This window comes from Gallus gallus, chromosome 2, assembly GCF_016699485.2.
Source record: "Gallus gallus isolate bGalGal1 chromosome 2, bGalGal1.mat.broiler.GRCg7b, whole genome shotgun sequence".
Lineage (NCBI taxonomy): Eukaryota > Metazoa > Chordata > Aves > Galliformes > Phasianidae > Gallus > Gallus gallus.
Window position 1 is genome coordinate 30,911,175 of NC_052533.1, and position 13,371 is coordinate 30,924,545.

At 52.3% G+C, this 13,371-nt stretch overlaps 2 protein-coding genes across 3 annotated transcripts in view; one reads left to right on the forward strand and one right to left on the reverse strand.

Moving 5' to 3' along the window:
* Positions 1-13,371, forward strand: part of NUP42 (nucleoporin 42) — a 53,183-nt gene that overhangs the window by 25,060 nt on the left and 14,752 nt on the right. The gene's annotated exons all lie outside the window — the stretch shown is intronic.
* Positions 772-6,227, reverse strand: LOC124418260 (nucleoporin NUP42-like). The gene is made up of 10 exons (XM_046934323.1): positions 6,051-6,227; positions 5,187-5,580; positions 4,691-4,785; positions 4,287-4,363; positions 4,009-4,095; positions 3,220-3,515; positions 1,924-2,018; positions 1,520-1,596; positions 1,225-1,328; positions 772-811 (listed from the first exon to the last, which is right to left on the reverse strand). Exons 1-10 carry the CDS (start codon positions 6,145-6,147, stop codon positions 772-774), a joined length of 1,362 nt encoding a protein of 453 aa, XP_046790279.1. The 5' UTR covers positions 6,148-6,227.

Below are 13,371 nucleotides of genomic sequence, written 5' to 3' on the forward strand. Positions count from 1 at the left end.
TTGTCTGGGTAGAAGCACCCATTCCTCCTCCTCCTCCAGCTCCTGCCGTGTGCTGGAGCATGGCTGGCTGGGTAAGGTTTGTGTTTGTCTGGGTAGAAGCACCCATTCCTCCTCCTCCTCCAGCTCCTGCCGTGTGCTGGAGCATGGCTGGCTGGATAAGGTTTGTGTTTGTCTGGGTAGAAGCACCCATTCCTCCTCCTCCTCCAGCTCCTGCCGTGTGCTGGAACATGGCTGGCTGGGTAAGGTTTGTGTTTGTCTGGGTAGAAGCACCCATTCCTCCTCCTCCTCCAGCTCCTGCCGTGTGCTGGAGCATGGCTGGCTGGGTAAGGTTTGTGTTTGTCTGGGTAGAAGCACCCATTCCTCCTCCTCCTCCAGCTCCTGCCGTGTGCTGGAGCATGGCTGGCTGGGTAAGGTTGGTGTTTGTCTGGGTAGAAGCACCCATTCCTCCTCCTCCTCCACCTCCTGCCGTGTGCTGGAACATGGCTGGCCTGATAAGGTTTTTGTTTCTCTGGGTAGTGGTACCCATTCCTCCTCCAGCTCCTCCTCCACCTGCTGCCGTGTGCTGGAACATGGCTGGCTGGATAAGGTTGGTGTTTGTCTGGCTAGAAGCACCCATTCCTCCTCCTGTTCCTCCTCCTCCTGCTCCTGCTCCTCCTCCTGCCGTGTGTTGGAACATGGCTGGCCTGATAAGGTTGGTGTTTCTCTGGGTAGCAGCACCCATTCCTCCTCCTCCTCCACCGCCATTCTGCTGGAACACAAAATGCTCTCAGGCTATTCTCTGTCAAACACCCTAGCACCATCAATCTGACGACTGATGGGCAAAAAGGAATTGGAGTGACCAAAACCTCATGCAGCTCTCATCCCCTTCTCAGCCTGCTCTCTGTCTGTTGCACAACCATCGGCTGTGCTGAACTCTGAACCCCACCTCCTCACCTTCACAACCAAACTGAGCAAGAGGTCCAATCACGCTACTGCAACTTCAATGCACTTCATGCAGACGCCACCTCAATCGACTTACGCCATCTCCCTGATCACTCAGTGTTGGCCTCAACTGTTCTGCTGTGCTATCACGTCTTAGACGTGGTTACATTAACAGCCTTTACAACTGAAACCAATGTTGGTGACAGCAAGGCAGCTTAATGAGCACTGTCTAAATGTGAATCCTAAGGAAAACCTTCACTCCAGGCTTATGGAAAAGCAACATCAGGAACACAAATGCTTTACCTTTCCTCAACACTTACCATCGCTGCTTTTCCCGAGCCATTTAAAGCCTTCAGCTCCTGCAGCCTCTTTCTCCACTGCTGCACTAACTGATTGACAGAGTTGATCTAGGCATGGGAAAACACAAACATGCTCTCACTAAGGGTGTTTGGTTTTGCTTTTGTCTTGCTCTGTTTTGTGTTGGTTTTGAAAAACGAGCAACTAGAGTGATCTGACCAGCTGAAAGACAATTCCAGGCTGGACACGTCAGGTTTTGCCCCACTTGATCAACAGAAGGTCAGTTGTTTCAAATACTTACGTAGTAGCCAGTGTTGTTGTTTGCACTGCAGTTATAATACTCCAGACGCACCTCCTCAGCCGAGAACTCTCCAAAGCCTGCAGGGAGGCAACCAATCAAACATGCTCCAAAGGAAATACAACCAGAAGACAAAATTGCCCTCTAGAGCTATACAAGAAACTGCCCTCGCTACACCACCTGGGAGAACCCACTTTGACTTGGAGACACAAAAAGGACTCCCGGATGAACTTCCAAGGTGCCAACACACCAAAGGAACACCATCACCCAGTGCCCCTACCTGCTGCATCACAAGGCAAGGCATCACCTTGCAAACGGTCCCATCGAGGCAAAGCAGTGTGGACAAGTATAGAAATGCATTCTAAGCAGTAGCAGCACTCAGCAACGCTAACAACCAGGTTACCTACCTGGAACATTAGGCTTGCCTGTCTCAGGAGAGTAACACGAAAACATCCACTGTCCAGAAGATTCCCACGTTGCCATGTCTTCCGCTATAACGTCACTAGAAAACAGAACAGAACAACAAAAGAAGAAATCACACGGTCAGAAGCAGAAACTTTGCCAAAAGCAAAGTCCAACTCAAGTAGACAAAGCCATTCCAATTCATTCCATAGGGCGCTGCGCAGGGGCAACAACTGAACTATTCCGTTATCTGTCAAAGACACGACAGTCACTGTGCTGAACACACAGATGTCCCACTAAGCATTTCACCTTATCCTTGAACCGCAACAACATCACATCAGGTCTTGAAGAGAAACCAAACCCCAGGGCTTCCTATGGGTCTCCCCACACGGCCCAGCTTCCACCCTCCGGATCGCGTCCTCGCCATTAAGCACAGGACGCCTGTAAGCACTTCAGCAGCCCATTGCAAGCGCTTTCCAGGGGACAGGGGCATCACTTACAGAAGGCTCTGCTGTCCATCTCTCTGGCCATCAGCAGGCTGTGCACTGCTTAACGCAGAGAATGCGTTCTGCGAGAGGACCGCACCGTTGTTGCCCGCTGGTCCAAAACCGGAGGCACCAGAGAGTCCTCCTCCATCACCGCTGCCACCCGATGTGCTGTTTGCAATCACAGGAGGCTGCGTAACGGCTGCGGGAGCGCCCGATCCTCCTCCACCTCCAGCCGTGTGCTGGAAAACGGCTGGCTGGATAATGTTTGTGTTTGTCTGGGTAGTGGTACCCATTCCTCCTCCAGCGCCTCCTCCACCTGCTGCCGTGTGCTGGAACATGGCTGGCTGGATAAGGTTTGTGTTTGTCTGGGTAGAAGCACCCATTCCTCCTCCTCCTCCAGCTCCTGCCGTGTGCCGGAGCATGGCTGGCTGGGTAAGGTTTGTGTTTGTCTGGGTAGAAGCACCCATTCCTCCTCCTCCTCCAGCTCCTGCCGTGTGCTGGAGCATGGCTGGCTGGGTAAGGTTTGTGTTTGTCTGGGTAGAAGCACCCATTCCTCCTCCTCCTCCAGCTCCTGCCGTGTGCTGGAGCATGGCTGGCTGGGTAAGGTTTGTGTTTGTCTGGGTAGAAGCACCCATTCCTCCTCCTCCTCCAGCTCCTGCCGTGTGCTGGAGCATGGCTGGCTGGGTAAGGTTTGTGTTTGTCTGGGTAGAAGCACCCATTCCTCCTCCTCCTCCAGCTCCTGCCGTGTGCTGGAGCATGGCTGGCTGGGTAAGGTTGGTGTTTGTCTGGGTAGAAGCACCCATTCCTCCTCCTCCTCCACCTCCTGCCGTGTGCTGGAACATGGCTGGCCTGATAAGGTTTTTGTTTCTCTGGGTAGTGGTACCCATTCCTCCTCCAGCTCCTCCTCCACCTGCTGCCGTGTGCTGGAACATGGCTGGCTGGATAAGGTTGGTGTTTGTCTGGCTAGAAGCACCCATTCCTCCTCCTGTTCCTCCTCCTCCTGCTCCTGCTCCTCCTCCTGCCGTGTGTTGGAACATGGCTGGCCTGATAAGGTTGGTGTTTCTCTGGGTAGCAGCACCCATTCCTCCTCCTCCTCCACCGCCATTCTGCTGGAACACAAAATGCTCTCAGGCTATTCTCTGTCAAACACCCTAGCACCATCAATCTGACGACTGATGGGCAAAAAGGAATTGGAGTGACCAAAACCTCATGCAGCTCTCATCCCCTTCTCAGCCTGCTCTCTGTCTGTTGCACAACCATCGGCTGTGCTGAACTCTGAACCCCACCTCCTCACCTTCACAACCAAACTGAGCAAGAGGTCCAATCACGCTACTGCAACTTCAATGCACTTCATGCAGACGCCACCTCAATCGACTTACGCCATCTCCCTGATCACTCAGTGTTGGCCTCAACTGTTCTGCTGTGCTATCACGTCTTAGACGTGGTTACATTAACAGCCTTTACAACTGAAACCAATGTTGGTGACAGCAAGGCAGCTTAATGAGCACTGTCTCAATGTGAATCCTAAGGAAAACCTTCACTCCAGGCTTATGGAAAAGCAACATCAGGAACACAAATGCTTTACCTTTCCTCAACACTTACCATCGCTGCTTTTCCCGAGCCATTCAAAGCCTTCAGCTCCTGCAGCCTCTTTCTCCACTGCTGCACTAACTGATTGACAGAGTTGATCTAGGCATGGGAAAACACAAACATGCTCTCACTAAGGGTGTTTGGTTTTGCTTTTGTCTTGCTCTGTTTTGTGTTGGTTTTGAAAAACGAGCAACTAGAGTGATCTGACCAGCTGAAAGACAATTCCAGGCTGGACACGTCAGGTTTTGCCCCACTTGATCAACAGAAGGTCAGTTGTTTCAAATACTTACGTAGTAGCCAGTGTTGTTGTTTGCACTGCAGTTATAATACTCCAGACGCACCTCCTCAGCCGAGAACTCTCCAAAGCCTGCAGGGAGGCAACCAATCAAACATGCTCCAAAGGAAATACAACCAGAAGACAAAATTGCCCTCTAGAGCTATACAAGAAACTGCCCTCACTACACCACCTGGGAGAACCCGCTTTGACTTGGAGACACAAAAAGGACTCCCGGATGAACTTCCAAGGTGCCAACACACCAAAGGAACATCATCACCCAGTGCCCCTACCTGCTGCATCACAAGGCAGGGCATCACCTTGCAAACGGTCCCATCGAGGCAAAGCAGTGTGGACAAGTATAGAAATGCATTCTAAGCAGTAGCAGCACTCAGCAACGCTAACAACCAGGTTACCTACCTGGAACATTAGGCTTGCCTGTCTCAGGAGAGTAACACGAAAACATCCACTGTCCAGAAGATTCCCACGTTGCCATGTCTTCCGCTATAACGTCACTAGAAAACAGAACAGAACAACAAAAGAAGAAATCACACGGTCAGAAGCAGAATCTTTGCCAAAAGCAAAGTCCAACTCAAGTAGACAAAAGCCATTCCAATTCATTCCATAGGGCGCTGCGCAGGGGCAACAACTGAACTATTCCGTTATCTGTCAAAGACACGACAGTCACTGTGCTGGACACACAGATGTCCCACTAAGCATTTCACCCTATCATCGAAACGCAAGGACATCACATCAGGTCTTGAAGAGAAACCAAACCCCAGGGCTTCCTATGGGTCTCCCCACACGGCCCAGCTTCCACCCTCCGGATCGCGTCCTCGCCATTAAGCACAGGACGCCTGTAAGCACTTCAGCAGCCCATTGCAAGCGCTTTCCAGGGGACAGGGGCATCACTTACAGAAGGCTCTGCTGTCCATCTCTCTGGCCATCAGCAGGCTGTGCACTGCTTAACGCAGAGAATGCGTTCTGCGAGAGGACCGCACCGTTGTTGCCCGCTGGTCCAAAACCGGAGGCACCAGAGAGTCCTCCTCCATCACCGCTGCCACCCGATGTGCTGTTTGCAATCACAGGAGGCTGCGTAACGGCTGCGGGAGCGCCCCATCCTCCTCCTCCTCCTGCCGTGTGCTGGAAAACGGCTGGCTGGAGAAGGTTTGTGTTTCTCTGGGTAGAAGCACCCATTCCTCCTCCTCCTCCAGCTCCTGCCGTGTGCTGGAACACCCGCGGCCGGATATGGTTTGCGTATCTCCGGGTAGCGGCACCCCATCCTCGTCTGGCTCCTCTGACGGGAGCTGCTAACGAAGAAGAAAGGACGCAAAGCGTCTCAGACGGGTCGCGATTCGCACAACGCCCACGAAGCCAGCGAGAAGTCGCAAAGAAAACGTTCTCCCAGCGAGTCACCCCGGGCACGTCTGAAGCGCAGCCCGCCGCGCAGCCCCGCCACGGCGTCCCCGTGCCCACAGCAGCCCGCCGGCCGTCCCGCACGACGGCAGCCGCTCCGCACAGCGCGGCCCCCGCCCGAAGCGGCGGCGCCCGGGCGGGACGCGCACACGGGGGTCCCGTCCGGGCGGGCAGCGCCTGCGGCAGCGGCTGTGCCGCGCGGCCGAGGAGCCCCGAGGCGCCTCCGGACGGCAGGTTGGCGCGGGCACGCCGTCCCACGCCTGGCACTTCGGGACCGACCGCCGCACCCCGCAGCCCCCGCAGCCGCCTTCGCGGCGCAGCCCCACGCGGCAGCTCCCTGCTCCGGCTCCCCGCCGCCCGGTACCTGGGTAGGGGCGCCCCCAGCGGCCGCTGGCTTGCGCGTTCCGGCACCTGTCGGCGAAGTGGCAGCGACCCTGCAGGAAGACCTGGGAAATGGGCATGGCTGCACGCGTGCCGCCGACCGACTGCTGCCGCCTACCGTCGCCAACCGCTGCCTACGGCCGCCAACCGCCGCCGTGTCGTCATCCGCCTCTGTGACGTCAACGGCCGCCGTGACCTCACCGAGGGGAGCCGCGCAGCGGCTGAAACACTTACAAACACTGATGGAAATACCTGGCAGCCCGCTCATGGGTTGGCTTGTCAACAAGACGCTCGGGCAGCGAGCAAGAAAACTCACTCGCCCTTGAACAGCCCCATGTGGCCCGTGCGGAAAGCCAGTGGAGAGCGGAGGCTGACGGTGCACTGCCGTGGCCTGCATGAAGTCACACCCCCGCTGAGTGCTGCTGTGCCGCATACGTCACAACTCCAGGATGACCCGGACTCAAAAGCAGCCAAGCGATACGCCACCACTGACATTGCCCACGCCTTCTTCTCCATTCCTTTGGCCGCAGTTTGCTTTCACCCGGAGGGGCGTTCAGTACACCTGGGACCGTTTGCCCCAGGCCTGGAAACACAGCCCAACCGTTTGCCCCGGGTTGATCCAAGCGGCACTGGTACACGCACGGCGGTGCTCCCGAGCACCTGCAGTACGTTGACGACGTTGTTGTGTGGGGCGATACAGCAGAGGACGTGTTCAAGCAAGGAGAGCAAATACTCCAAATGCTTCTGCATGCTGGTTTTGCTCTTCAGCGAAGCAGAGCAGAGTGAAAGGACCTGCACAGGGAATTCAGTTCCTAGGAGTAAAACGGCAAGATGGGCGTCGTCACATCCCAGCGGATGTGGTCGACAAAATCACTGCTGCTACTTGTAAGAAAGAGACACAGTCTTCTTTGGGTGCAGCGGGCCCAAATGTTGGAGAATGCCCAATCACACACTCTAGCCCCACTGTCAGCCCACTTCATCAGGTCCCACGGAAGAAGAATAGTTTTACATGGGCCCCTGAGCAGCAGCAGGCTGTTGAGCAGATTAGACACCCAAACAAAACTCTTGTCACCCGCTTGCTTCGGTGTCGGGGCAACGGGGTCAGTAGCGTGCTTCTAGACGGTAACGAAGCTCGCCAACGAGGAGGCGTTGCCAGAGACTCAGCTGTCGACAGAGGGATTAGTAGGTGTCAGAGCAGGGTCGCCACCCTCTGGGAACGAGTGTCATCAGCGGAGAAGGAAAGATCCCCCTTCAAAGACCATCTGGAGCCTGAGATGAAAAGGTGGAATACTGTTGACGAAGGTATCCGGTATGTGAGAGAAACCGCCGTGGTGGAGATGTTGTGTGACCCCGTGTTTGTTCCTAACGATCCACGCCAGGACCGTGATCCCGAGAGAGTGAGGAGTACACCCGACATATGGCGCAAGCTCACGAGAGCAGCACCAGAAAGACGCACCAGTACGCTGGTAGTAACGTTCGATAGATACGAGGACCTACAGAGAAGACCCCCGGTTTTTGAACTGATTCTTACACTTGAAAACTTTCAAGAAAAATTACCTCCATGCCATGCTTCCATTTCAGCCATCTCCCAGGTAGCAGAAAGACCAGATACCGTGGGTAAGATGATAGATGAAATGGAGAAGAAACAGGACGGCATGCTGGAGGAACTGTCTCTACTGATCAATTGTGATGAACCCGTGGCAGTACCAGAAGCACCCAGTGAAGATCAGGATGATCAAAAGAGTCTACTGAAGGAGCAGATCAAGCAGATTAAAATCTCAGCCAAAATCTCAGCTGACTCTTCAGAAAGAATAAGCACGGATGCACAAGATGATGATGGTGATGCAGACACAGCAATAAAGGAATCTTCCTTGCACGAGAACCCTGTGTCGTCTTGCTAACTCGTGACACTTGAGCAATACAAACGGCTTTGTGAACGGTGCTGTGTAGTATTAAAAACATAAGAAAAATCAGCATTTGCTAAGGTAGAGACACCAAGCCACCCTGTTACTCACTTCTCACTGAGTAACATTTTGCCTCCTATGACTGTTCTGGTAACAAATGAGAACATCATACGGGTGCTGAGGACGGGCAAATCAGTTAGAAATGCATCTGTATGTAGCCCAGTTCTATACAAGTCAAGAAGCTGACAAATTCAAAGCAATGCAGGACCTAGCTTAAAGTACTATGTTCAGTTTGTTGAGGATACAGTGTTAAGCCAGAGCTTCTCTGCCTCCAGTGGTGGTGTAGTCAGGGATGAAATCCAAAAGTCAAAAGGCAGTTGCAGCCCCAGTGAAGCTGTTCTTCTGTTGTGGCTGCTGAGTTCTTGGGTGTCACACAGATCAACGGTTATGTTCCTCCACATAAGGGTGCCATAACCATGTAATCAAATAGAAGCGATCTATTTGAGTAGTAAATCCCCACTGGAGGTCACTGGCAGTGCCGGTGCTCACATCTCCACACCTAGCGCAGTGCTGGCTTAGGACGCCTGTCTCTCCTTGTGGTTGGAGAGAGAGCAAAAACTTCACAGGTAACGTGTAGGGCCACATAACTGAGGAGGGAATGTAGAGAGAAGGGGTTTCTGTTGTTGTTGTTTTCTTTTTTCTTCCAGAAAGAAAATGGGGAAAACCATCACTAGTCACTGGTGCTTGGGGAGGCTTTGCAGAGGGCCTGCAAGTCTTCCTCCTCCTCTGCCTTTAATTCGCCTGAAAGGAGAAGGCTGTGAGTGAAAGTGAACAAAGGTGATGCTTGTGTTGGGTGGAGGAGCCCGCCGAAGTGCCTTACAGCAGCTCCCTTCCCTCTGAAGAACTCAGCAGGATCTTCCCCCTCAGCTCACACCGTCTCCTCCTGGGATGGACAATACCGTGACGACTGCTCCTCTCTTTAGGCATCTGAAAGTGTTTCTTGCAATCTAAATTCTGTGAAAAAACTCCCTTGAAGTCACCAAGTCTTCCTTCCGTTAAGAATTCAGTGCTGTTTCTTCAGGGCACCAATCAGAGCACATCACTTCTGGTATCTAGAAATAAAGCAGGGAGCAAACAGCATTGTGACATTGTTGAAGTCCAACGTCGCAAGAGTTAAGAAAGCTCCTTGAATATCTCGAAAGGCGCAGGGAGTGGTACATCTGCACTGCTATGTATTCACATGCTTTGGACATCCGGTAGATTTTACTGGAAGGCTTCAAGGCTGTGTGTCCATGTAGGTAGGAGTCAGAAGCCCCAGCAAGGACGACCCTTGTGAAATCCTTGCTCAAATTACAGAACCCACCTCATCATCACAACTGTACTAAAAGCAGAAGGATGTGCAAACTCTGCCTTTTATTTCTTTATGGTGCTTTAGGGTCTCAATTCCTGTAGTATCTGAATGCTTTCTGTGCACTTCTGGGTTGCACACAACTCCTTCTCATAATGTATTTGTAGCGGTTATTGATTGGACACATATATATGTACATGTAACTTACTGCTTCAGGTTCAGGTGGTTGGGCAAAATCCACTCTCGCTGCTTTGTGCTCAGCCCTTCACGAGCACATATTGATACCCAGGGAGCCGGGTGCAGAACGGCAGGAGCATTGTCCTGTGCAGCTGCCGCGGTTCTGCAGCGCGGCCTCAGTTTCTGCCACGTGAGCTTTGGTGGCCTGCAGGAAGGCAGCCTCCCTGTTCTCCCTAACATTTACTGATTGCGAGCAGAGGTGGTTCTTCTGTCGACGCTGTGGTAGCTCAGCAGGCAATGTTTGGTTGCTTCCAGCTTGGCCAACGCAGGCAGCCTCACATGGGAGCCTGGAAGGCAGTGTGGCAGGAGGGAATGAGGGCAAGCATCGCCATTGCATTGCAGCTCGGGGTTTGGTGAGCCAGGACCCAAACCTCTGTGGAACCACCGTACATGCAGAGAGGGGAAGGTGCGCAGAGCTGCAGTTCCCTGCTAGGGATCAGCACAGTCGTCCACGGTCTTCGTGTTATCAGAGCGGTATTGCGGTAAAGGCCTTCCTGGCCCCCGGCCCCCAGCTCCTGGCCTGCAGGCCTCAGTGGGCTGTAGCTGAAGCCAGCAGGAGGCAGGCTGTGCCCCACAGCACAGCTGCTGGGAGCCATGCAGGGGGCAATGCCCCAGCTGTAGTGCAGGCTGGTTTAGCAATAGGGAACATCAGTATAGTAGTTTAAGGATAGGGCTTGGGATCCATCTGTACAGCTGCTGGATTATGGATCATTTAACCGCTGTCAACTAAGTATGACAGCAGCAGCAAGTTAGCAAGGCAGCATGGAGCTGGGAGCTGCAGCTCTTTGTTTTCTCTGAACTTTCAAGCAGAGTATTTTGGTATTCCTCCTCAGACTTGGGTTAACTGCACATGGGGAAGTGGCAGAACTTTGCTTTTACATTTAAGACGAGTCGGCTTTGACCCGCGGAACATGCTCATGAAATTCAGTTTTCTATAGGTTGGTGTCCTTTGCAACACCTCAGTAGGGCAGAAGCCTGCCAAACTACTGACGTGGGTGCTGGTCAGCCAGCCAGCTGCCAGCCGTGTTGACAGCAGCTGAGTTTTGCTTGTTTTTCTTGCAGCTGCAAAACTAACGTTGGTCTCCCTCCTCATCCAGCTGCCAGTTCTTCTTGCAGCTATTAGAGTAGAATCGTCTTTGAGACTTGAGGACATTGGCCACAGGGGCTTAAAAAGGGGGCTGGGGCAGAAGGAGTGACAGACAGAGGATCTGGCAGTCTAATCAAAACCACGTTATTTTCTCAGGAAACCTGCTGAAGCGATTGAGTAATTTGACTGTAAAACAGAAAACATCATGAATTGGACTCAGCCCTCTTCTGGCCCTTGTGCACCGTGCCAGATACTTAAGTTGCCATTTGGGAGTGCTGCTTCCACAGAGGAACTTTTAGACAGCCAACAGGCAGCGTTACAGCTCTGCGGCATCCTTTCTGGAGGTGGCCTGGCATTTGAGGTGGGAATGCTGTAAAATGCAGTGTATTTCCTCTTCCTCTCCCCCACGTACTGCAAGACATGCAGGCTTTTAAGTGGATGATCTAGGACGCATAGCTACAAATTACAGCCCCGCACCTACAAAGGGATTTGAAGACATACACACTGTTCTCATGTGCTTTTTAGTTATTCTATAGGACTCCCTCAGTTTGTGACCGTTTCTTTCTTGCTTTCGTGTCTCTGGCTTTCCTATGTAGGGCTCGAGAAGTACGGGCAAAGGTAGGGAAGAACGGGCAGGAGAAGCTGACCGGTGATTACGGAAGATGATTGAATGCTAAGGGTAATTGTTTTGCAAGAGATATCGTACATTCACATGACATGTTTCAATCCCATGTCTTGAAAGGACACTAGTGGGACAGACACTGGAAGGACATTCCTGCCCTAGGTATAAAGCAACAAGTACCGCTGTGTCATCAGTCATCCAGAGCCAGGCTTTGTTCTGCATTCTTAAAGCTTTATTTTTATATATACATATACATATATGTCAGTTACAAATTGCTACTATTTCAGTTTAATATGACTTTGGCATTATTTCATCATCATAGCTAATCCAAGAGAAACCTACATATCAGCGAGAAGCCCGCATTTGCAGAAGTAAGCTACAACATCAGCATCTCATGTGACGACAAACAAGGGGTGCCTTAATGCAGAAATGCATCAGAGCCCCGACTTCTGCTGCTGCCTGTCAGGCTGAGATAAATGCAACAGCACTGGCTGGACAGAAAGGCTGAAGTATCTGAAGTCAGACCTGCACCTCGTCAGTCTCCCCTCAAAGCAATGCTTTTAGTACAGTTGTGACGATGAGGTGGGTTCTGTAATTTGAGCAAGGATTTCACAAGGGTCGTCCTTGCTGGGGCTTCTGACTCCTACCTACATGGACACACAGCCTTGAAGCCTTCCAGTAAAATCTACCGGATGTCCAAAGCATGTGAATACATAGCAGTGCAGATGTACCACTCCCTGCGCCTTTCGAGATATTCAAGGAGCTTTCTTAACTCTTGCGACGTTGGACTTCAACAATGTCACAATGCTGTTTGCTCCCTGCATTTCCCTACAAGTGCATTTCTAATTGATTTGCCCGTCCTCAGCACCCGTATGATGTTCTCATTTGTTACCAGAACAGTCATAGGAGGCAAAATGTTACTCAGTGAGAAGTGAGTAACAGGGTGGCTTGGTGTCTCTACCTTAGCAAATGCTGATTTTTCTTATGTTTTTAATACTACACAGCACCGTTCACAAAGCCGTTTGTATTGCTCAAGTGTCACGAGTTAGCAAGACGACACAGGGTTCTCGTGCAAGGAAGATTCCTTTATTGCTGTGTCTGCATCACCATCATCATCTTGTGCATCCGTGCTTATTCTTTCTGAAGAGTCAGCTGAGATTTTGGCTGAGATTTTAATCTGCTTGATCTGCTCCTTCAGTAGACTCTTTTGATCATCCTGATCTTCACTGGGTGCTTCTGGTACCGCCACGGGTTCATCACAATTGATCAGTAGAGACAGTTCCTCCAGCATGCCGTCCTGTTTCTTCTCCATTTCATCTATCATCTTATCCACGTTGCCCCGACACCGAAGCAAGCGGGTGACAAGAGTTTTGTTTGGGTGTCTAATCTGCTCAACAGCCTGCTGCTGCTCAGGGGCCCATGTAAAACTATTCTTCTTCCGTGGGACCTGATGAAGTGGGCTGACAATGGGGCTAGAGTGTGTGATTGGGCATTCTCCAACATTTGGGCCCGCTGCACCCAAAGAAGACTGTGTCTCTTTCTTACAAGTAGCAGCAGTGATTTTGTCGACCACATCCGCTGGGATGTGACGACGCCCATCTTGCCGTTTTACTCCTAGGAACTGAATTCCCTGTGCAGGTCCTTTCACTCTGCTCTGCTTCGCTGAAGAGCAAAACCAGCATGCAGAAGCATTTGGAGTATTTGCTCTCCTTGCTTGAACACGTCCTCTGCTGTATCGCCCCACACAACAATGTCGTCAACGTACTGCAGGTGCTCGGGAGCACCGCCGTGCGTGTACCAGTGCCGCTTGGATCAACCCGGGGCAAACGGTTGGGCTGTGTTTCCAGGCCTGGGGCAAACGGTCCCAGGTGTACTGAACGCCCCTCCGGGTGAAAGCAAACTGCGGCCAAAGGAATGGAGAAGAAGGCGTGGGCAATGTCAGTGGTGGCGTATCGCTTGGCTGCTTTTGAGTCCGGGTCATCCTGGAGTTGTGACGTATGCGGCACAGCAGCACTCAGCGGGGGTGTGACTTCATGCAGGCCACGGCAGTGCACCGTCAGCCTCCGCTCTCCACTGGCTTTCCGCACGGGCCACATGGGGCTGTTC